Source organism: Zingiber officinale, chromosome 1B, assembly GCF_018446385.1.
Source record: "Zingiber officinale cultivar Zhangliang chromosome 1B, Zo_v1.1, whole genome shotgun sequence".
NCBI classification, from domain to species: domain Eukaryota; kingdom Viridiplantae; phylum Streptophyta; class Magnoliopsida; order Zingiberales; family Zingiberaceae; genus Zingiber; species Zingiber officinale.
The window spans coordinates 3,823,864-3,850,119 of NC_055986.1; the positions used below are offsets into that span (position 1 = coordinate 3,823,864).

Consider the following 26,256-nt stretch of genomic DNA (forward strand, 5'->3'; position numbering starts at 1 on the left):
TCAAAACCATAAAACAAACTCTTCTCTATAAGAGTTAACTTTACGTTGTTTACAACTTCATATGTTGTTAACAACCCCACAATGAAGATTTCATAACCTCCATTGTCTCCAAAGCTCCCCCGTGAGCTCTACTTCACTTCACAATGCTCATCCTAGAGCATGCATCAACTCCCCAATGAAACTCCCATTCATTGTATTCAATGCTCCCCCTTGAGCAGTAATCTTCTTCTCAATGCTCATCCAAGAGGATTTTTCACTTTATTAATGAAGGTCCGATCCCCTTCATTAACCCAATGCTCCCCCTTGAGTAGTAATCTACTCCACAATGCTCATCCGAGAACATTTATTATCCTAGCAATGAAGATAACCAATCTTCCATTGCTCCCCAATACGCAACCCTGAGTATTAATTCATCACGAAGGTTTAACCCCCTTCCAAGCTCTTTGAGAAGATTTTTATGTTTTCAAATAGTTACTCCCCCTAAAAATATGGTCACACTTCTATCATTACACCAACAATGACTTGGGGTTCCTAAATAATTAGGAAAACTAAAACTCGAAGTTTTGAGGTTCAAAATTCAATAATGAAACTAAACCCTAGCCTAAACTTCACCTAAGTCTACCTTAACCAATCCATACTTATTTTCATCATGAAGGCTCCCCCTAAATATATACAAGTGTATTCCAAAGGGTTAGGAATGGTTAATGACCCTTGAAAACCAAAACTTGAAGTTTTAAGATTTCAAAATTCAAAATTGAAACTAAACCCCCATTCTAAACTTCATTTTGATATATCTTAACCAATCCATACTTATTTTTATCAAGAAAACTCTCCTCTAAATGTATACAAATATATTCCAAGGGATTAGAATGGTTATTGGAACTCGAAGTGACTTGAAGTGTTGAAATCAGGCTTTTTCATCCATAATCTGACTTCCCAATCGATTGAAGTTGAGACTCAATCGATTGAAATCACTTCAATCGATCTGATTCCGCAAGCTTTTGCTCGCAGAAATTTCCTCTGAATCGATCGACTGATCGATCTAGCCTGGGTCAATCGATCGGCTGATCGATTCACTACCATTCTGTTCACAGGAATTGGCTTTCCAATCGATCGGCTGATCGATTGAACCCAATCCAATCGATAGACTGATCGATTGGGTTTCTGATTTCTCTGAAATTTAATTTCAGCAAAATTCAGAAACTCTCCAAAAATTCTACAAAATTCTAAAAATTATGAAAATTCATGTAAACATTATTTGGGATATACTTTATCAAGGAAAAATAGTTTTCTATGAAAATACTTCCTATTTTCAAAGATTGACATAACTTTGAAAACTCTTGAAAATTTCAATGTTTTCTCCTAGTTTGTGTCTAATTTTTCAATGATGATTACTGTCAAAAGATAATCTTCACCAAGGTTTTCCAAAAGCATTTTAAAATCATTTTCAAAACCAATATCCAACCATATTCTTTGCGCTCAATGCACATGACTTGTACATTAGCTTTCCCAATGATTGGAAATCACATGACTATATGCTTTGATGAACCTAAAACTCAACAAGATGCACTAAATCAACATCTTGAGTTTTGTTCACCATCCTAACATCTCACTTGTATTTAATGTGTATTAAAACACATACAAGTCACTTTATAGTTCTTTGTGAGATGTAAATTCGGTTTTCGCCCTAAACTAAGGGATCATGCATATCTATCTAGACATTATAAGACTTATGATCATTCACTTAGAATGTCATTTGGTATAATCCCACTAATTGGGATATTCACCATTCATGATAAATGCCTTTTGTCCTTAATTATAAGGAAATTGACATAGTACATGTTGATCAATGACATACATCAAAATAATCAATTTTCAAAAGAAAAAATATGCTATTACTACATGATGTATGTATGACATTGTTGGAACCCCAAGGTGTTTTGATGTGATCAAATAAGCTGAGTTAGGTCCTGCGTTTGTTTAACCCTTGTGTCTAAGTGTGCAGGAGCTTAGGAACACAGGAAGTCGAGCGGAAGACGCGGCTAGCGAGAAGGACGGCACGGGAGAGAGCCGACGGGCTCGGTGCGTCTGAGGGACGAGGTGTCCGCGGAAGAGTACACCGGTGAACAAGAAGAGCGTGCGCGGCGCTCGAGGGACGAGAAACCGGGAAGGAAGGCTGCTCGAGGAGAAGGCCGGAACATGGGTTCGGGTGAGCCCTATTCTGGAAGGCAGAGATCACCCAAGCTAGCGGAACCATTCCGGGCGCCCGCAGCTGTCCGGGGCGCCCGGAGCATGATTTTGACCAGAATCACGATTTTCACAATCTGACCGTTGGGGGATAAAGTTTATTCCCCCGGGGGCGCCCGGAACCACTTTCAAGCGCCCGAACCAGTACTATAAATAAAGTACTGATCCGTACATTAAATGCAACTACTTGTAATTCAGTGCTTTCATTTGTGTTATTTCCTTCTGTGCTTTCAACGCTGTAAGAGGCTACTCCGCCCAGAGGAGAATCAATTAGTGTGCCTTCTTTGCCTTGGATTAGCAATCCTCTGATTGCAAACCAAGTAATTCCTCTGTGTCTACTTTCTGTCTTAATTAGTCTCTGCCGTTTTAATTACAAGTTCTTTTAAGTTAGTTGAATATCCGAGAAAGGTTTTTGGTTTTATTTTTGTAGGGCAATTCACCCCTCCCCTCTTGCCGGCCTCCAAAGGGACCAACAAACATGACATGATATTTTTGTATTTTTCATAATAAAAATGAATGCAACACATGATGTCATGGTATATGATGGGCAAATAATCATGACAAGTTAGCATAAATAAAATTTACCTAGATTACCTATCTAAGTATTCTTAACCCTAGCTAACTCAAAATTTAACCCTAAATTGCCCATGATTTCCCACAAAAATGCCAACACCCAATTTTGACATTTCTTTTTTTCCTTTCTAAATCTATGTCATTTTAAATCAAACAAATTCCTCAAAGTATGACACATTTTACTCTTTCAAAGAGTAAATGAAATCAAATTAAGATTTAGATTCACCTTTAACCTTCTAAGAGAATGTCAAAACCCCAACTTGGCATTTCTTATCCTTTTCTAAATGTGTCAATTAAAAAAAAAAATTAAATTCTCAAATTTTATTTGACACATTTTACTCCTTTTAAGGATTAAACATTTAGATTGAGACTTAAATTGCTCTTAATTCCTTAAGATCATATTAAGATCTCAACTAGACATTTCTTATCCTTTTTCCAAGTGTGTCAACTTACATTAGATGTGATTCCTCAAGGTTTGACACAATTTACTCTTCTAAAGAGTAATTAATTTAGATTAAGACTTAGACGTACCTTAATCCCGTTAAGAAGATACCACAATCCCAACTTAGTATTTCTTTTTGCATTTGTGCCAATTTAAATTTAAGTCCACTCTTCAAATTTTGGCACATATTACTCTTTCTAAGAGTGAGAATTTGGATTAAGGTTTACATTTCCCTTAATTCCATAAGAAAATGTCAAATTCCCAATTTGACATTTCTTTTACTTCTCTCAAGTGTGTCAATTTAAATTAGATTCAATTCCTCAAGTTTTGACACATTTTACTATTTCAAAGAGTAACACTAATAATCCTTTTCATTTTCAAAGGTTAACAATAACCTTGAAAATGCTCTCAAGTGTCAACTTTACCAAGGTTGGGTGACCTACACTTCCAATTATAATTGACACTCTCTAAACCCATTTAGGGTGTAGAGAATATGCTCCTAGGAACCCAAAGCCTATTGGTGCTCCTTGGATGCTCTAGGTATTCACTAGGGATAACTTTCCTAGATACCTTCCTAAGGACCTTTCTAGGCTTCTTAGAAGCCTTGATCACTTCCACTAGGTCACTTATAGGGATACCTTCCCTTGTAACCTTCTTTGTGACTTTATTTGGCCTTTTTGGAGCCTTAGTCACCTTGGTCTTGACAAAAGTACTCTTAGGGATGACTTCCTTAGTAGTTTTGGCTTGACCACTAGACTTAGGTTTGGTTTCATAGCTATATAAAACCCTATGATAGGAAGTTACATCCTTCTTGACTTTAGGTTTGTATCCCAAACCTCTATAGTCATTGGATGACTCTTGTCTAGCTCTTCCTAGGTTATGCTCATTTTGAACCCTAAGCATGTTTTCCATTCTTGCTAAGGTCCTTTCTAAATTATCAAGTCTTAACCTTAAGACTTAGTTTTCACTCCATAAATCCCTAGATTTTGGTTTTTCATTGAATCATTGAGCATTTCTATTTTTAGGCATATATCTAAAGTCCTTAGAGTTATTGCCTACGTTACTATCTACCTTCCTAAACTTAGGTGTGGTAGTTCTAGTATGAGGAGGAATGCATTTTCCCTTAGTGTCATCATGCTTCCTACTTTCATGATAATTAGCATTAAAATGATAAGAATTATTTCTAGCATACTTTTTATCATGTGTCAAAGGAATGAATTCATTAAATGATACTTTGGCTTTTACCTTGGAAGCTCCCCCTAGACTTGTGCTTCCTTCTTTGACTTTGGTTAGCTTCCTCTCTTTAGGATATTGACTTCGGTAATGTCCTCTTTGTTTGCATGAGAAGCACACAATGTGCTCCTTGCTTTTGTGTTCTACGGGACCAACCACTTTAGGCTTCTCCGTAGCCTTGGTTGCCACTTGGCCCTTCTTCTTGGCCAATTTTGGACACTTGCTCTTATAGTGTCCATGTTTCCTACACTCAAAGCAAATGATATGATTTTTATTATTTACAATCGAAATTTCTATACCTTTGCTTGTAGGAGTGACACTTGATCCTCCATTTGATTTATCTTGCATTGTGGAGGTTGCATCTTCTTCTTCTTCTTCTCCTCTTGAGGGTGTGGGTGCTTTCACCTCTTCAACTCTTGAGGATGTGGATACTGCCACCTCTTCCTCTCTTGAAGATATAGAAGATCTCTCATCTTCTTCCTTCTCCTCCTCTTCTTTCTTCTCCTCGAATGTTGACCTTATGTCAACATCGGATTGGTCCTTCTCTTCTTGAACCAATGAGCCCTTCTCCTTGGACTCCTCTACTCCTTGGAATTGTGACGGGTCTTCATGATAGGCAATGATCTTTTTTCAAAGATCACATGCACTTGTGCATTCACCTACACTCAAAAGGATATTAGAAGGTAATAAATTTAACAAGATTTTTGTTACCTCCTTATCCGCCTCCGTTTGCTCCTTTTGTTCCTCGGTCCAATGTCGAGGTCGGAGGCGTTTACCCTTCTTATCCTTAGGAGCTTCAAATGGGTCTTCCAATGCAACCCATTGGTTCCAATCCATTTGAAACCATGTCTCCAATCGCGTCCTCCAATAATTGAAGTCTTCTTTGTCATACGGAGGTGGAATTCGGATATCCCATCCGAGCGGTCCTTCAAGCTCCATCTTCTTCTTCCACTAACTTCTTGCTCTCTTGACTGTTAGTCCCTAGAAGAGCGACCTCGCTCTGATACCAATTATTGGGACCGATATGCCCGCTAGAGGGGGGGTGAATAGCGATTCGTCGCGCTTGCGTCGGTTTGCTTCGTCTTGATAATGTGCAACGGAATACAAAGACAAAAACACTCACAACGCTAACAACTAGGATTTACTTGGTATCCACCTCAAGATGAGGTGACTAATCCAAGGATCCACACACGACACATTATCTCCACTATGAAAACCCTCCTTCTGAGTCGCAGCCGAAGGCGGAGAAGCCTTGTACAAACTCACACTACAACGCAACACTCACACAAGAAAGAGAAATACAAATACAAATGAATACACTCTCTTCTTGCTTATTTGTGTTTGTTGTTGTCTCTTGAACCTTAAGAGAAAACTCTCAAGAGCCTTCAAGAATTGGCGGTGAAGATCAGAGAAAGTTACAGAAGATCGCAGCAAACTCGCAGGAAGAATGCTCGCAAAGAACTACGGAGAAAACGCTCCGCCAAGGCTTTAAACAGTGCTCCCAATTGATCCAATCCATCCCCAATCGATTGCCACATCAGCACCCGGCAATCCCAGTCGTCCATCGCCTGCAACTTGCGCAACGGCCACTTCCCAATCGATCGATCGATCGATTGGGACTGCCTGAATCGATCGGCCGATCGATTCAGAGTCTTTCTATGCTCTCGCGTCCGCGTGAGAGCTTCTGCTGCCCAATCGATCGACCGATCGATTGGCAGCTCCCAATCAATCATCTGATCGATTGGGAAGACCTCTGTGCTCGCGAATAATGCTCCCAATCTATCATCCGATTGATTGGGGCCATCCTACACTCGCAGCACAGTCCGATCGATTGGACCCTGTTCAATCGATCGCTCGATCAATTGAACACTCAGAACTTGACTCAAACTCAAGTTCTAAGTCCCAAACCCAACTCCCGGTCAACCGTGACCTGTTGGGTCTCCATGCCTAGCACTTATCCACACCTGACCAACCTTGACCTAGTCTTCTAGCCTCCTCCATCAGCCTTGCGTCCCTCGGATATCTCCCATCCTTCACGCCTTGCCTTCAAGAGCTTCCTTCGGCCTTATCCTAGTTGTCGGATTATACCACCACACTCGACTAACCTCGAACTAGCCTTCTAGCCTCCTCCATCAGCCTTGCGTCCCTCGAATATCTCCCCATCCTTCACGTCTTGCCTTCAAGAGCTTCCTTCGGCCTCATCCTAGTTATCGAGTTCTCCTTGCCAAGTCACACTAGGACTTACCTTGCCAATACCACTTGCTTGGACTTACAACCTGTGCCAAGATCACACTTGGACTTTCTAAATGTCCGTCTCCTCACCAGGACTTTCTCCCTTGCCAAGATCACACTTGGACCTTCAAATTGCCTGGCTCCTCACCAGGACTTTCTCCCTTGCCAAGATCACACTTGGACCTTCCAATTGCCTTTCTCCTCACCAGGACTTTCTCCCTTGCCAAGATCACACTTGGACTTTCCAATTGTCTGGCTTCTCACCAGGACTTTCTCCTTTGCCTAACCTCTAGTTAGGACTTCCACCACTGCCTAAACTCCAGTTAGGTCTTCCAGACGCCTAACCTCCAGTTAGGACTTACCCAGTCAAATCTCCTGTCATCCCTGACCTACTTGACTTGTATTCTCATAAACCTAGTTAACCCTTTGACTATCTCAACAATCTGACGATTGCCCTAGCAATCTCCATATATTGTCAAACATCAAAACTCAAATCCTGACTCAAGCTTGACACAACTCAAGCTTAGTCAAACTGGTCAAAGTTGACCAAGGGAAATTGCCCCAACATCAAGTGGCTCCCGAGTGAACCCACCAGGTAAATTCTTCATCAACCATGTTGGTTTCAGTGATCATGGCTACAAGTGCCTTCTCATCATTGCCTTTGTTGTGGAAGTTTGGAGCATTTTTATTCTTCTTGAGAAGACGACACTCATACTTGTAATGTCCCTCCTTCTTGTAATGATAGGACTTGTCTTTCTTTTTCTTGATTTTGCCATTGTCCTTAGCATAGAAAGCCTTCTTCTTGAATTTGTTGTTTTGACTTTCTTCTATGACATTCACCTTGGCGGTTGGCTTCGTGCCTTTGTCATCCTCCTTTGATCGAGGAGTTTCTTGCTTTCTCAATTCTTCTTCAATACGAAGAGAGTTAGCTAGACTTTCAAGTGAGATCTCTTCCTTTTTATGCTTGAGATCTCTCTTGAAGTGTTTCTGAGAGGGGAGAAGTTTATCAATCAAAGCACTAACTATTATTGTCTCATCCATAACCAAATTGTGTTGAGAAAAATGATTTAACATTCTTTCCAATTCAGTGATTTGTTGTATGATGGGTCTATGGTCCATCATTTTATAATTGAAGAATATTGAGATAGGAAATTTATTACTTGTGGAGTCTTCTCTCATGTACCTTGTCTCATGTTTTTCCCATAACTCCTTGGTGGTTCCTACCGTATGGTAGATGTCAAACAGGTTGTCCCCCATGGCATTGAGGATATGACCTCTACAGATTTTATCGTCCGTCTCCCACTTCTATTTTGCACGGAGCTCATCTAATGTCTCCTATTCCCCTTCATGCGTTGATTTTAAGGTATTGAGCACATAAACCATCTTTAGGGTCACCAAGAGGAAATGAACCCTCTTCTTCCGACATATGAAGTTATTGCCATCAAACCTGTCAAACTTAACTATACTAGATGCTAGATCTTTCACAGCACTAGTCATTTTGGGTGGTAACATAAAGCGTTAGGATTATTGGTGTACTACTAGGCTAGTGCTATGAAACAAGATCAAACTTGAAAGCTTGAAAGAGAAGAATAAATATATTGAACTCTAAATCATGTTTTAAACAGTTCTTAAGACTAACTCTTATTTAGTCGGCTTCTAAAAATAAATAAGCTAAAAAAATTGACACTAAGAAGAATAGTTTGTAGAATCGTGATCCTACGCAGGATCGATTTAGGGTCAGGATCGGATCGGTCAGGATCGGATCGTAGAATCGTACGATCCTACCAAAAACCCTTAAAATTTTATCATACATGATTAATAATTAGAAAAAAATACCTAAAAACTCATTTACATATAAATAAATAACTAATTTTGTATATATATGCAATTATTTACACTCAACACATCAAATTACATTACTACATATACAAATTTAAATTAACTTATAATTCAACTATCATTCTCGCATAGTAATAATATTTATATTTTCATATCATAAAATGAAAGAATATAAAATATCTATTAAGACAATAATAATAACACATACAATGTCAAAAATATTTCCTTGATTTATAAGATAATTCAATTTAAATGCCAACAAAGCATCTAACGTATATAACAGAAGCTATTGAATTCTTTGATTCAAATATGAATGTCGGAAATAATCTTCTAAAGACTGGTTGATGTCACACAATACTAGACAATAGACATCCAAAAACTTATTATTTTGAGAAAAACAAATGACAGAATATTATTGATAAAAAAACTAACTCAAAAATAATTAAACATATATTTAAATAATTTAAAACTCTAATAAGATGAAAAAAAGATAATTGTTAAGGATAAACTTTGAAATTTATTAAAGATCTCTGAACGAGCTTTAATTTGATATATTATAGGCCCCGTGGTTCAATCCGAGTCAAAAGTTATGACCTCTCAAAGCTTCCACCGATTCTGCTCCGATTCTGCTCCGATCCTGCTCCGATTCTACCGATTCTGCTCCGATCCTACCGATCCTGCTGCGATCCTACTGCAAAAATGATTCTGCACGATCCTGGATCGATTTTGGGTTTCCGGATCGTAGGTTCGTACGATCTTACGATCCGGATCACGATTTTGCAAACTATGCTAAGAAGCAAGGTCCAGAGAAACTTGGCTTATAATAGTATAACGGCAAAAAAAAAAATGCCAGAGATATTAATGAATTTAATGGTTCAGATAGATCAATTTATCTATGTAATTATAAATTAAATAGTCTTAATTAATATTTGATTAGCAAGAATATTCATATCAATTTTCTTATTAACATGTAAAATTTAAAGTAAAAACTTACTTTATTAAATTTAAATATTACTTTTCCTTATACTTATTAATTTTTTTTTATTTTTTTCACTGCTCTATGATATTTAAAGAATAAAATTTATTTTCTTATACTATTTATAAATATTAAATTTAGAAAATGGATATAGTAATTAATGTAAAAATGTTTTAATTATCTTATGTAAAATTTAAGATAAAATTTTTAATAGGATAATTAATAACGTTAATAATAAGAGAAAGACTCAAGTTAGATAGATCCATTTTTTTGCAATTATATTATATATTAAATATTTTTAATTAATCCTGGCTGAGTCAGCTTCCACCGAACTGAAAACGAGTGAACAAAAAAAATATTGTCGCGTGCCATTTAAGCGCAGGACTCTTCTGTAGTTTGCTTCCGGAGACTTTTTGCAATATTGCTTCCGGAGACTCTTCACTAGGAGCATCGCCCAACTTTGCTTTGATCTGCAACTTCCTTTTAGCAATATTTGCTTCCTGAAACTATTCTGTAGTTTGCAGCAGTTGAGCAACGATCACCTCTAGATCCACTTTATTTGGAGGTAATCAAATCTCTTATACATATATATTACTTTGCTATATATATTAATCCTTTTAATTTGTCATCAATCGAATCAATAGTTCGATCTACTACATGGCGTTTGCCCTTTGATTACTACTGCCTTTGTTTTGTTTTTGCAGCTCTTTTGGCTTGCAGATCTGAGAGAAGAAAACAGGGATCTGCCGCTGCTCTCTTCTGCAATCAAATGGCGGTGTCACTGACAGTGGTGGGGGGATGGGTCGCGCAGGCCTTCATCCAGACCTTGATCGATAAGGCCAGCGACACAGCCATCCAACTGTTTGCCGAGCGCCGGGGTTTCGCGGCGGACATGAAAAAGCTTCGCACGTCGCTGCTGGAGACTCGAATCATCCTTGACAAGGTACAGAGTAGCGGGAGCAACAGCACCAAGTGGAAGACATTGATGCGGGATCTTAAGGATGCTGCTTATGATGCTGAGGACTTGATAGATGAGTTCCAATACCATCTCCTCAGGCAGAAGATCAAAGGTGAAGAAGAGGACAAGGCAAGTGGCTCCAGTGGCCTTTCAAACATTTTTTCAGCTGCAAAAAAAAGGTTGTTTGCTTCTTCTTATTCCTTGGGGGAAGATGATATCAGAGCTAGAGTGAGGGAAATTCAAGAAAGGCTGGAGGGAATTGCTATTAGTGTGAAGGACATCATGAAAGTGTTACCACCAAATGATCAACCTGAGGTGAAGTTTCAGGCTAGAGAATCATGCTCTTCCCCGGTGACGGACATATTGTTTGGCAGAGACAAAGAACTGAATCAAGTGGTAGACTGGTTGTTGGGGTCAGCTAGTCAGGTGAAACCGGCATCGGGATTTGTCAACGATACCTTCTCCGTCTTGCCCATTGTCGGGATAGGAGGAGTTGGAAAGACTACTCTTGCTCAGTACGTGCACAAAGACAACAGAGTTCAGGATCATTTTCATCTAAAGATTTGGGTCTGTGTGTCTGACAATTTTAGTGTGCAGAGACTCACTAAATCTATAATAGAGTCAGTAACTCTTAAAAAAGAATATGATAATATAGAGTTAGAACCTCTTCAAAAAATACTCCATCAGCATATTGCAAAAAAGAAGTTTCTGCTTTTTCTTGACGATGTGTGGAGCGATGATAAGAGTATCTGGGAGAAATTCTGTGCACTACTCAAAGTCGGAGAGCATGGTAGCAAAATCATTGTTACAACTCGAGATATGAAAGTTTCTAAAATGGTTAGCCCGGCGGAACCAATCTTGCTCCATGATTTAGACGAAGATGCCTTTTGGAAATTGTTCAAGAAATGCTCATTTGGTACACTCAACCCCGAAGACTATCCAGAGCTAGAAGACATTGGTAGAAAGATTGCTCGCAAGTTGAAGGGCTCACCATTAGCTGCAAAGACACTCGGCAGTGTTCTACAATTAGATTTGCGCAAGCAACACTGGGCCACCATAATGAAGAGCGACATATGGAAAGTAAAACAAGATGAAGATAGCATTATGCCAGCTCTGCATTTAAGTTATCAATATCTTAATGAAAATCTGAAGCAGTGTTTTGCTTTTTGCTCGGTGTTCACTAAAGACACCAGTTACCATAAAGCTCATTTGGTTCCGATGTGGATGGCCGAAGGTTTCATCGAAGATAATAACACAAAGAGGATGGAAGATGTTGGAAACGATTATTTTCTTGAGTTTGTTAACAGATCTTTCTTTCAAGAATTCAAACATGGATTTTATCCATATATGATGCATGACCTTATACATGATTTAGCCGAGATGATTGCTGAGGAAGAGACATGTAAAATTCAAAGTAATGAACAAACAAAGAAGCTTCCCAGTACAGTTCGACATCTACTAGTAGAAAAAAGAAAAGTGCCGCTGGAATTGTCTGGATACGACAAGTTGCGTACCTTGTTGTTGAAAAATTCACCTCCCGATAGCCTCTTCGAAAAACTAAGAAGCATTCGCGTTCTGGATTTAAGTTTTTGTGGCTTGCTGGAGTTATCTGGACATATTGGTAAATTGATTCACCTTCGTTTCCTTGATTTATCATACAATACTGAAATTAAATTTTTGCCTGACTCATTGTGCGACCTTTATCATTTGCAAACGCTAAGAGCACGGAATTGTTTTTCAATGGAGTCTATACCACAAGAATTGCATAAGTTGGTCAATCTGAGACACATTGATGCAGATGAAAAAATTTGGTTGATGATAAAGGATGTATGGAGACTAACTAATCTTCAAGAATTGCTAACATTTAGTGTTCGAGAGGGCGATGCCCTCAAGCTTGGACAACTAAAGGATATGACACAGTTTCATGGAACACTTCATATTCAAAATCTTGAGAATGTGGTCGATAGCAAAGAAGCACAGCATGCTGAGTTAAAGAACAAAGTCCATCTACAAGAATTGGTGTTAAAATGGAATGATGAGAAGGATGCCAAGTTGGAAGAGGAAGTAATTGAAGGTCTGCAGCCACATGAATCGCTTGAAATATTGAAAATTAATGGGTATAATGGAGGTAGGTCACCTAGTTGGTTGATGCCAAAAGTTCTATCCATTTTGAAAAAACTTGAATTAGTAAATTGCAAGAGATGGGATGACGATCTGCCATTTATTGGTCAACGTTTGCATCTAATTGAACTTCTCATGGACAACATGCCTGCTTTGAAACGACTGAGTCATGAATTTGAAGGCAAGTGTTTTCCCAAGTTGGAAATGCTTAAGTTATTCAATTTGCCGGCCTTTGAGGAGTGGTTTTGGACCGATGGCAAAGATCTATTTCCCTGCATGCGTGAACTTGTTGTCATAAATTGTCCTAAACTAAAGAGATTACCTCCCTTCCCTCCTTCCCTAGAAACGTTGATAATAAGAGGCTGTCCCGAGCTCATATTAAATAACGAAACGGCAGATGACGAGGAATGTGACCGCCTTCTACCGCCCTCACTCAAGGTATTGGAATTGAGCGACTCAGGTGAATATGCAAAACTTTTGCCTGACTGCTTGCACAATCTTTGTTTAGTTACTCGTTTGACAATAAGCCATTGTCCACACATAACGTCTATTCCTCTGGTTCAATTGGTAGAACTGCGATGGTTGTTCATCAATTACTGTGATGAGTTGACACGGATGGAGAGCTTAGGACTCCTTAAATCCCTCGAGCTATTGCAGATAATAGGATGTCCTAAGCTGGTTCAGTTGAATGTAGAAGATGAGCAAGCAGGGAGCTTGTCATCTTTGCGCAAATTATGTGTGGACAACACTGCTGTGCTTAAAATGTTTCCTCTGAGAAACTCACTGTCATTCATCATAGAACTTGAAATTGCCGCATGTTCTGGGGAGGTGATATTTGAGGAGGCGATGCAAAGCCTCACTGCTGTTACATCTCTAATCTTCTATAATTGCAAGAAACTACAATCTCTGCCGACAGAGCTGCTGCATAGCCTTCCCTACTTAGAAGAATTAACAGTGGCTAACTGTCCACAGATCCATTCACTGCCAGATATAGGACTTCTTCCCTCCCTACGGATGTTAACAATAGACAACTGTCCACAGATCCATTCTCTGCCGGAGAAAGGACTTCCTACCCTTCTCGAATGCCTAAATATATGTGACTGTCCACAGATTCATGAGATGCCAGATCAGGAAGGGTTTCCCAAATCACTATATGTTTTCCGTTGCATTGGCGATGTTCATCCAACGCTGAAGGAGCAATCACAAAAGTTCTACACGGATAGAAATATGAGAGTAAGTAGCCTTGACGTCTGTTATTTTCATATATAGAGAGCTTTTATTTTGCATTCCTTCTATCGTATATTATTTTTAGTTAATCTTCGCAATATAATGGAAGAATCATACTCTCTTTTCACGTGTATACGATTCATCAACTTTTTCTTCAGCCATACAAATTTTTCCCTTTTGTCCAAGCTCCCAAATGTCATTGCTTTTTTTTTTTTTTTTTCAGATCTCAGAAAATTAACATTATTTACATTGCTCTTTTTTTTTCTTCTCTTGTATTGCATGTAATTTACATGGTTAACTTATATATGAAGGAAAGGGCATTGAAATTGGAATGAGAACATGGAGAGTTCAATTAATTATCACAACAAGGATCTGGTTCTTCGAGGACATAACTATGCATATGACAAGCGGTAAAAGCGTCTGTTGGAGTTTGCTGATAATAATATTCAAGTAATGACTTCGTGATATGTTCTTATGTCAATATATACATCCTTTAGAATCACTATGCGAACAATAATTTGCTTATTGTGTCATCTGTATGGATTTCTTTAATTTTCATTGGCATATGTGTGAACTTGCTAAATTATTTAGATCTTGCTAAATACTTTGTGTATTCTGACATTCGAATATTGTGCAACTATTATTATCATCGAATTTGTGATTTCTATATTTAAATTTGGAACTTATTTAATAATTATGTTGAGCTTTCTACTTGCTCTTAATTCTTAACTCCTAGATATTCCGTTTTAATATATTTATTATTTTTAAAAGAAAATATAATCTTTGTACGAGATTTTTCTTATGCGTGTAAGATAGATATTTTTTCTTCTTTCGTCATTGTAAGTTATTTTGAGATCTATTTGGGTTGCATGAATTTATATAACATATATATCTATATATCTTAGTGTGAACTTGTTATTATTATTATTAATTTTCCTTTTATAGCTGTTGGATTAATTGCATAAGTTTTAAAGATCTCATTATCATTAATATGTTGCTCAAATTGGTACTTGAAATTTGCATCATCCTTTTCATCCTTTCCATGATCTTGTCAATAGATCCCATTCATATCCTCAAGTGTTGAAATTCTGCTAAATTAATATATAGAGACAAAAGAACACTCTTTAGTAGAGGAGAACTATACCATTTTAGAATTTTGATTATTATATGATAATTATGATAATTTTTTAATTTTTCATATATAGAAATAGATAACTATAAATACCACCTCTTATGTGATATTAAACGAACGAAATTGAGATATAGATGAAATATAACGAAATAGAACCACTTTGGAATTTCTATGAAATAAGGCATGGAACGGGATAGAATATATATAATGAAATAGGATGACCACTACAAATTCAGGGAGCTAAGAAGGAAATTTCATACTCATATTGTTCATATAGGTTGAGAACGGGTATGAGGTTGAATTTTTAGTTGTTTTCTAGCTCATTTACATAAGTTGTTATGCTACGTATTTTATTATTTTTTAGACTATATTATATATATTTATAATTATTGGGCTTAGATTTGAGCTCGGATTGCTACATGGTTCATATGGGTTTGGTTCGTATCGGGCAAAGCAAAGTCCTTTTTTAGGAAGAAAACTATAATAGATGTTTTTTATTTTAAAGGAAGAAAGTTAATAACTTAGGTAAAAAATTTGAATTAAAAGTGTCGGTTCTGTTATAACTAGTGTTAATTGTAGGTGATCCGTCCGGAAGGTGAGTGAAGTGGAGTACTGGTGATGATAAGAACATTGACGGAGAGATGAATTTGAGGCTGGGGAGAGGATCATCAATGGTACTCATGGCCCTACAAACACCAAAGATCAAGTACCCGGAAGCATTAAAACGAGAATCAAGGAAGAGTTCTTAGCATAGGCTTTTCGACGTTCAATTCAGAAGAGAGGTCGAGTGAAAATAAGATGAACAGTGCATGTAAGTAAGACTATTGTAAAACGCGTACTTGACTAACGGAGAGGACCTGTCTTTTTGTATTATCTTTTATGACCTTCGCAATCATAAGGCATCAAAGAATGTCGAATATCAGGGGGTGTCGAGTGAAAGAAGATGTATGACAGACTTCCATTGGGTAGAGGAAGGTTCTACAGTTTGTATGTGACAGAGCATTGGAATATTCTTTGACGAATAACTGTAATTCTCTGTCAAACTGTTACGATTCCCTGACAATGGTCCTCTAGGGGTCCGATCGGCTAAGAAGCTAACTAGGGGTAAGGCTGGGTCGGTGCCTAGGAGAAGCGAGGGGATTGAGCCCTGAGAACCTGACCGGTTTGGAGCTAGTCGGGCATTGCCAGTGCCGAGGAGAAGCAAGGGGACTGAGCCCTGAGGACCTGACCAGTATGGAGCCGGTTGTGCGCAAGACTGGGCTGGTGCCCAAGAGAAGCGAGGGGACTGAGCCATGAGGATCTTACTAGGCTGGAGCTGGTCGGGAGTAAGGTTGGGTCGGTGCCCAGGAGAAACGATAGGACTGAGCTCTAAGGACCTTGTCGGGTTGGAGCTCGTCGGGAGTAAGGCTGGCCTTGGAGAAGCTAGGGGACTGAGCCCTGAGGGTTCGACCGTGCTGGAGTTGGTTGGGTGAAAAGGAGTCGACAACCTTTGCGTATTCCTTGACCTTGACTGTCACCTCCTCCTGATTTTTTTGACTTCCACATCATTTTGATCATTGACCTTACGCCATTCTGGGCTCCACGCTTTATACGTTGTATCATAAGCCTCCCCTCCTAGTCTAGTCAAAGGAGGTTCATGTCTAATTAACTAGGTTACAGTCTTGTGCGAGTGTGCCCCTTCGCCCTCTGCTATTACCATAAATATCCCTTCTTCCCCATACTGCCTGTGTTTGTCCATCTTTCTTTTCCCAAACAAAATAGCTATCGTACGATCTTCGATGACAATTCACCTACCCCTTTATCCAATATCCAATGGCCTTTGGGGAGGTTGGTTCATCTCTTGATGCAATCGTATGGTTCATATCCCATGATTCTTCTTTAAAAGGCCCGACGATGTCTAGCCTATATATCCAATTGTAGGTGCAGCAGAGGCCGGCAAGAGGGGGGTGAATTGCTGCTGAAAAATAAAAACTATACCCTCCTCGGATTTCAACTCAGAAAAGCAATAGCAAAATAATAACAAATAAAGAAATAGAAATTAAGCAGAAGACAGAAATTTAATCTGGTTACAACCAAGGAGGTTGTTAATCCAGGGCAATGAGAAGCGCACTAAAAAGAATCTCCTTTACTGAAGACGGAGAAGTCTTTTACACTTTGGAAGCTTAGTACTATTGCTAGGAATGACTACACGATTGATTGCTTGAGTTGTTGTTGAATTCCTAACTCCAGGGGCCTTTAAATAGCCTCTGAAAATTCTATCCCGAGGGTCCAAGGCGCCTCCAATAAGGGTCCAAGGTGCCTCTAGGGGGTGAGCGAATAAAACTTTATCCGCAGTGCAAACGGTCAGTTTTGACCTGTTGAAGGCACCTTCATCAAGACTGAAGGCGCCTCCAAGGCAGATGGAGGCGCCTTCATCAACGCTGAAGGCGCCTTCAAGCTGGAGGCGCCTCCAAGCTGGCAGCTCGAAATTCCAGCTTGTTTCTTTGCTTCGCTTTGACTTCCGACGCTTCGATCTTTTGGGTGATTGCGGTCAATCGGAATAGGGCTCACCCGAACTCAATTCCCGGCCTTCTCCTCAAGCAGGCTTCCGTCCGGCTTCTCGTCCCTCGAACGTCGTGCACGTTCTTCTCGCTCCACCGGAGTACTCTTCCGTAGCTCTCTCGTCCTTCGGACGCACCGAGCCCGTCGGCTCCCTTCCCGTGTCGTCCTTCTCGCTAGCTGCGTCTTTCGCTCGACTTCCTGCGCTCCTAAGCTCCTGCACACTCAGACACAGGGATCAAACACAAAGCAGGATCTAACCAACTTGGTTGATCACATTAAAACTACCACGGGGTCCAACACCCTTGCCCCTATTGTGACTCTTTATCAACTCCCTTCGACAACTCTCACCATAGTGATGGAATCAGAATCTCATCCCTAGACAATGATTGGGAAGCTTCAACAGCTTTGGCTAAAGGTAAAACAAAAAACTCAACTACTTGCCGAAAAGAGGAAGCCCTAGCAAAGGCGTTGCAAGCCAAGGATTTTCACTGCTTGATCCAAAAGGAACTAGAGGGGCGCTTGCTTGCCGCCAGTCCAAGGTCTGAGTGGAGATTGCTATGAAGAGTAAAGCTTCTTCAGTCATAATTGATAGGTCTTGGGCATTGCATGCCATTTGAACTAAGCATTTGTTCGTAATATCCTATATGATCAAAGAGGTGAAGACCAAGGACTTGATGATATTGCAACAACAACAGAACTTGGAGTCACTAACAGCCGAGCGAGATTCTCTACAAGCCAAACTAGAACAAGCTAGGTCCAAACTGGTGAATAAATGTGGGAAGGCTAGGCGAGTAGCGTACTTCTGTCCCAACTACAATTCGACCGTACACGCTCACTTGGGATTGGAGGAGCAGTGTGGCCACTCTAAGAAGGATATTTGATGGCTGATCTACCCTAGAAATTTTAGAACCTCTAATAATTATAACAAAGAGAGAGAGAGAGAGAGAGAAAGAGAGAGAGAGAGAGGCTAAATTGTCCTTGTATTATGTTTTTATTAATGAAATATGGGTATGTGTTTCTTTAATTGCCCTTCTATTCATTTCTCCCTTTTTGAAATGATTATTCTAGATTTGAACGTTTATAATTGGGTAGAGCGGCGATTGAGATAGGAGCTAGGTAGAGCAGCGATTGAGATATGAGTTGGTCAGAGTGACGAGTTAGATAGAAGCCGAGCAAAGCGACAATCGAGATAGGAGTCGGTTAGAGCGATGAGTGAGATAGGAGTCGGGCAGAGCGACAATCGAGATAGGAGCTAGTTAGAGCAGCTGTAGAGATGTGAGCCGGACAGAGCGACTATTTAGATGGGAGCTGGGTAGACGACTGTATAGATAAGAGCCGAGCAAAGTGGCTGTATAGATAGGAGTTGGGTAGAGCGGCTGTATAGATAAGAGTCGGGTAGAGCAGCTGTATACATAAGAGCCGGGCAGAGCGGCGATCGAGATAAGAGTTGGGCAGAGCAGCTATAGAGATGAGAGCTGAGCAGAGCGGCTGTTTAGATGGGAACCGGGTAGAGTGGTGATCGAGATAGGAGCCGAGCAAATGATTGTTTAGATAAGAGCTGGGCAAAACGACTGTACAGATGGGAGCCGGGTACGATTCTTTAGATGGGAGCCGAACAGAGTGGTTGTATAGATAAGTGTCGGACAGAGCGGTTGTATAGATAAGAGCTAGGCAGAGCAGCTGTAGAGATGAGAGCCGAGTAGAGCCGCTGTTTAAATAGGAGTCGGGCCGAGCGGTTGTATAGATAAGAGTCGGGTGGGATTTTAATCCTGAATAGGAAGTTATAGGTGTGAGAGCCCTACTTACTTATAACTTGCACGGGGCGAGAGTCTGGAATCCGACCGGGAGGTCGTTGGGATGTGAGAGTCCTGCTCGATTATAACTCACACGAGGTGAGAGTCTAAAATTCGACCAGGAGGTCGTTGGGACGTGAGAGCCCTACTCGCTTATAATTCGCATAGGGAGAGAGTCTAGAATCTAATTAAGAGGTCATTGGGAAGCGAGAGCCCTACTCACTTATAACTAGTACGGGGGGTCTGGAATCCGATGGGAGGTCATTGGGACGTGAGAGCCCTGCTCATTTATAACGCACAAGGGGCGAGAGTATGAAATTTAACCGAGAGGTCATTGGGATGCGAGAGCCTTGCTCGCTTATAATTCACACGAGATGAGAGTTTGGAATATGTTAATTAGATAAATGTTAATACAGATAGAGAATGCTCCCTGATAGTGTTTTTTTTATCGTGAAATGATTTCAAAAGAATTTAAGCGCTGAATCCCTCTAACTACACTAATGTAGTATAGAAATGACTCAGGTCGTCTCCCAATGAATGCAATGAAAGGATGATAATCTAGGATTGTATGTTTTTCATATTTTTAGGGTTTTTAATATGAATATGGGGTTTGAGTTTTGAATTATGAATCTAACAAAAGAAAAGCAATGCAAGTACGAAATCTAATTCTAATGCTGAAATGGAATCTAACTAAGTGTTAACAATTAATCCACAACATATTGTCATTCTACGCTATGAGTTTCACTATCACACAATTAAACTAAGGAAGGAAATAGCAAAGCATTAAATGAAACCTAATCTAGTAAATGAAAGACAATGCAAGTAATGAAAGCTAAGTCTAACCTATCTACAACTGCAGAAAATAAAAGAGCAACATAAAGTAAAACGTTAACGAAACTAAGCATGTAATGAAACCTAAACTATTCTATCCTAATTGCATTCAATCGAAACTAGAACTTAACGAAATTAAAAGAACAAGATAAAACAAGATTTAAACAAACTAAAATACACCAAATTGAACCTAACTATTTAAAGAGACATTTCATCGAACACATGACATGCATGAAACAAATGAAGCAAGATTAGTGCAATTTAAACATGGAGAATCAAGTTCAATACAAGCATTCAATCAAAATTCAATACAAGTAAATTGACACAATTAATGAACATTAACATGAATAAAACTAAGTTAACCAAATCACAATCTACACTCAACTTCAATACCAAGTGATCCGGTGGGAAGGACGGGGAACCCGCATAGGAGGGGGTCAGTGACACGTGGGAGTCAAAAGTCAAGAGGGTCCACCCTGAGGTCCTGTTGAGCGAGTCGATCATCTGATCGGCCGACCGGCCGAGCTTCTGTGCCGAGCGGCCAGGCTGGCACGGCTGATTCGCAGATCAGTGAGGAGTAATCTCATCTGAGGCGTAATCTCATCCGAGCACATGACCGGGGGCCTGCCCGCTCGGTCCGATATACTCACATCCCCGGACGCTAGGAGCGCCGAGCGGCAGGCACACCCGACCCAGGAATAGACGAAAGGCAGAAAAGGACAAAGGGGATAGCTGGGGAGATCAGCCTAGGGACAGCTGCCGCTGACAATCAGAATGGTCGACCGCCAGGCCGTACACAGAATCGTATGATGGAAGTTTCCACTGTCTTGTCAGAGATATGCTCGGACGATTGCGGAATGGCGTCAGACATGCTTTTCTGACATCCATGTTTGAGGATTGTTTGGAGAAGCTTGCGTGCCTCAGGAAGCGTGCATGCACCTCCCCGGGGGTCCTATATAAGGACCCCCAAGCTTCAGCGGAGGTATGCAATTATGATCACTGTAGCCACAGTAGCGATACTCTGTATCTCTTCTCGCTGCCTGACTTGAGCGTCGGAGGGTCGTCGCCGGGAAACCCCTCCTAGCTCAGCTTTGTTGCAGGTTCACCGGAGGTCCACTTCATCTAGGCGTCTACGTGGAGCCAGCAGAGAGCGTCTCGTTCCCAGCTTCCATCGACTCACAGTTTGGATAGGATCAAATTGGCGCCGTCTGTGGGAACGCACCTGAATCTGAGCAGAGAAGATGGAAGGAGTTGGACGTCCACACACCGTGACACTCTCTCAGGAGGAGCTCAACGCCTTTATTGAGGCAAGAGCGGTAAAAATCATGGAGCAGCAGCAACAGAAGGCGCTAGCCGAGCGGTTAGCACAACAGATAACTTCGGTGTCAGGTGGCCGAGCGGTGGAGGAGGACCGGCCGGAGCAATACTCCTCATGGGCACAAAATAAAGGTCAGACCGGCACTCCAGGGAATGCGCCACCCGCCCCTATTCCGTTTCATCGGGCATTATTCCAAACTCCGTCCGAGCTGGCACAGGCCAATCAAGGGTCATCAGATGAAGCGTCTGTGCGGGATGTTATGAAGGGGAAGGTGCCTCGGGCTGAGTTATCCCCTGAGCGGATCAATCGACAGTTTTCTGAGGCCATTCTTCAGGATCCGCTGCCGAGGCACTACACGTCCCTAACGATCGGAGAATATAACGGGACTACCGACCCGGACGACCATCTAGGTAAGTTCGACAACACGGCCACTTTACATCAATATACAGATGGTGTAAAGTGTAGGGTATTTCTCACCACCATTTCGGGATCGGCGCAACGATGGTTTTTGAGGCTGCCAGACGGATCGATCACAAGCTTCAAAGAATTCTGCACGGCTTTCCTTCATCATTTCGCGAGCAGCAGGCGCTACCAGAAGACCAGCGTCAGCTTGTTCACCATAAAACAAGGCCCGAGGGAGACGCTCCAAGCTTACATCTAACGCTTCAACCAGGTGGCCATGGATATCCCGACAGTCACCTCGGAGACCATGATGAATGCGTTCACACAAGGCTTGTGGACGACGACTTCTTCCGCTCGCTCATCAGGAAGCCGCCTCGCAGCTACAACCATATGCTGCATAAAGCCAATGAATACATCAATGTGGAGGAAGCCCAAGCGACAAGAAGAAAAGAAGCACCGGCCAAGCCGATGGCATCGGCCGAGCGGAGGCAACCAACCAGCCATCAACCGTCGAGAGGACTTCGAGCTGAAGGAGTACGTCCACACCACGAATCAAGACCGCAAGTTGTCCAGCATGTGGCAGCTGATCGGCCTAAGCAGAAGGGAAAGGTATGAACTCTCATGTTCTGTTCACTTCACCAGTCAACCACCCATAACACCCGTGACTGTCGGAGCCTTCCGCCGATCGCTCACCCAGCGCCTAGGAGCTATCGCCGCCAATCCCCTTCACCTGATTGACGCCCCTGACACCAGGACACTGGACGACGTGCGTCCAGGGAGTCGGTCGAGCAGCAGCATTATCATTTGCCGAGGTCCAACCCCCGAGCCTCACTGGAGCGAGCAAGGCCCTCCGCTCGGGAGGAGGAAAATCGAAGCAATACCGCTCAGGGTGAAATCAACATCATTGCTGGAGGACCTACAGGTGGTGACTCGAACCGGGCTAGGAAGTCACATGCTCGGCAGCTTAGGATCCACGCGGTCGACTGTAGTCAGGAGCGAGCGAACGGGCCCGAGATCAGCTTTGGGCCTTAAGACCTCGAGGGAGTCGAAGTCCCGCACGATGACGCCCTCATCATCCGAGCAGTAATAGCTAACTATACTATTCACCACATATTTATTGATACAGACATCTCGTTCAACATCATTTTCAAGAGGGTGTTCGACCAATTACAAATTGACCGAACCGAGCTACTACCTATGACGACCCCGTTATATGGATTCACCGGTAATGAGGTCCTTCCGATTGGGCAGACCAGATTGGCTATCTCGCTAGGGGAGGAGCCGCTCAGGAGAACGCAGACCACTAACTTCATTGTGGTCGACGCCCCCTCCGCATACAATGCGATCTTGGGGCGACCGGCTCTCAACGAGTTCCGGGCGGTCATTTCAACATTCTGCCAGAAAATCAAGTTCCCCGTGAAAAACTAGGTAGGGGAGGTCCGAGGGAATCAACTGGCAGCCCAGCGCTGTTATGTGGAGATGGTTCGATCCGAAGCAAAAGTCGCTCGAAAGACACCACGCGTTGAGGTAAATGCTATAACTGAAAAACCACCTTCCTTAGTTTATGAAGAAAAGGAGGAGGTACAAATCCACCCTGCCTGACCAGATGCCACTACATTCATAGCATCCGACCTGGAGGCAAGCCAGAAGGAGAAGCTGAGCAGATGTCTCCAACAGAACTGCAACGTCTTCGCTTGGTCGACTCATGAGCTTCCGGGAGTCTCGCCAAGCGTAGCGCAGCACGAGCTTCATATTCGGCCGGACACTCGGCCGGTGAAACAAAGGAAGAGGGACTTCAGTGCCGAACAGAATGTCATCATCCGAGCTGAAGTCGAGAAGCTTCTGGAGGCCGGCCATATAAGGGAGGTGCAATTCCCGAGCTGGCTCGCAAATGTGGTGCTAGTATCCAAGCCCGACAACAAATGGAGAGTCTGCATCGACTTCCGTGATCTGAATAAGGCGTGCTCGAAGGATTTCTACCCTCTGCCCCGAATCGACCAACTGGTAGACTCCACCGTTGGATGCGAGCTGATACGCATGCTGGATGCATATCAGGGCTACCACCAAGTGCCGCTCGCCCAGGAAGATTAGGATAAAGTGAGCTTCGTTACTGTGGATGGGACTTATTGCTACAACGTGATGCCGTTCGAGTTGAAGAATGCCGGGACTACATACCAAAGGCTAATGAACAGAGTGTTCCGGGAGCAAATCGAGCGAAACCTGGATGTATACGTGGATGATATACTTATTAAATCTTTCCGAGCGGCGGATCTTTGTGCAGATATAGAGGAAACCTGCCAAACACTGAGGAGGTACAGAGTCAAGCTAAACCCCCAAAAGTGTTTGTTCGGAGCAAAAGGCGGACGCTTCCTTGGTTACATCGTAACTGAGCGGGGCATAGAGGCGAACCCTAGCAAAGTAGAAGCGATGCAGGATATGCTGCCTCCCAGAAACCTGAGGGAAGTGCAGCGCCTTACCGGTCGGATAACGACCTTATCACGATTCATCTCCAGAACGGCCGACCGAAACTTACCTTTTTTCAAGATCCTGCGTAGAGCTACCAAGTTTCAGTGGGACGGGGAGTGCAATCGGGCATTTGAAGACTTGAAAGCTTATCTGAATTCGTTACCTGTACTGGCTAAGCCGAACGTAGGCAAGCCGCTCCGTATATACCTGTCGTCAACCGAGCATACTGTCGGCTCGGTGCTAGTGAAAGGAAATGGAGAGGAACATCCTGTGTATTTCCTGAGCCACATCTTAAAAGAAGCTGAATCCCGCTACACTAGTCTCGAGAAGCTCGCGTTCGCACTAGTCCTAGCCGCACGGAGGCTCCGCCCTTATTTCTTGGCGCACACTATCATCGTCATGATGAACAGCCCGCTGGGGAGGGTACTCCTAAACCTAGAAGCATCCGGGCGGCTTATCAAGTGGACAACGGAGCTCAGTGAATTCGATATCCAATATCAACCCCGCTCGGCGATTAAAGCGCAATCCCTAGCGGACTTCGTCACGGAAGTACAGAGCCCCGAGACTGAGACTTACTGGAGGGTCTATGTGGATGGGTCATCAACTCGACTCGGGAGCGGGATCGACATACTGTTAATCTCACCACAGGAAGAACGGATGCATCTGTTTGTTCGGTTGGATTATCAAGCTACTAATAATGATGCGGAATATGAAGGCCTCATAGCGGGACTTCAGGCCGCCCGGGATGTGGGAGCAAGCCGAGTGATTATCTACTCTGACTCTCAGCTCGCCGCTCAGCAACTCTCGGGAGTTTTCGAGGTCAACAATACAAGGCTCAGGCTCTACGTGGAGACCTTCGAAAGGCTCAAGACCAGCTTTGGCGAGGTGGTCGTGCCAAAATTCCCCGAGCAGACAACCAGGCAGAAGACGAGTTGGCAAAGCTGGCTAGTTCAATAACATCGATCGGCGCTCAACAAGCAATCGAGCATGTATCCTTAGTAGCGCATATTGACAGGATGGAGGGCCTCACGTTCCCCAGCGACTGGAGGACGGCTATAGTAGAGTTTTTGCGGTCAGGAGCCACTCCGCCCGACCGGGATGAAGCCCAGCTTCTGAGAAGGAGAGTCGGTCGGTTCACCCTTATCGGGGACCAGCTTTACAAGAAAGCTTTTTCCCGGCCACTTTTAAAGTGCGTCAGCTCGGAGGACACGGAATATATATTGAAGGAGATGCATCAAGGATCTTGCGGGGGACACCCAGGCGGTCGATCATTAGCAAGAAAGATCCTGCTGGCCGGGTATTTCTGGCCAACTCTCCAGGAAGACGCCGCCCAGACTGTAGCCACTTACCTTTCCTGCCAAAAGTACCACAGCTTCTCCCACCGACCGACGGAAGAGATGAAGGCATCCACGGTATCCTGTCCGTTTGACCAGTGGGGCATGGACATCGTGGGACCCTTACCTATGGCGACCGGGCAGAGGAAGTGTTGGATCGTAACCGTTTGATAGAGGGGGGGGTGAATATCGATTAAAACTTTCGTCGAGTAAGCACAGCAGAAAAGTAAAGACAAAGTAAGAAAGCAATGCTAACACAGTTCGGTTTTACTTGGTTCGGAGCCTGTGTCGACTCCTACTCCAAGGCCCGCAATCGTTGAGTGCTTTCGTTGGGCAATCCACTAGCAGTTCGAATATTTGATTACAGAAAGTTAAGTACAGAAATGCTAATGAAAATAAAACAAAGCTATATCGACAGAAGAGGAAATTAAAAGAACAGGAGCGAGAAAGGAGTTGCTTTGTTTGCAGGTTCCTCCAAAGAAAAGAAGAACAAGCCTGAACCTGAAGGAGATTCTGACCAGGACTCTGAAGATGAAGAGCACCTGGTGAACTTGGTAATAAGGAAAATGTTCACCAAGAGAAAGAGGAGGG

At 42.3% G+C, this 26,256-nt stretch overlaps 1 protein-coding gene across 1 annotated transcript; it reads left to right on the top strand.

The window, feature by feature from the left end:
• The first annotated feature begins 9,929 nt into the window (after positions 1–9,929).
• Positions 9,930–14,523, top strand: LOC122047323 (putative disease resistance protein RGA1). Its single transcript, XM_042608511.1, has 3 exons — positions 9,930–10,107; positions 10,247–13,854; positions 14,160–14,523. The coding sequence occupies exons 2-3, from the start codon at positions 10,312–10,314 to the stop codon at positions 14,181–14,183; spliced, it is 3,567 nt and encodes a 1,188-aa protein (XP_042464445.1). The 5' UTR covers positions 9,930–10,107; positions 10,247–10,311; the 3' UTR covers positions 14,184–14,523.
• The last annotated feature ends 11,733 nt before the right edge of the window (positions 14,524–26,256 follow it).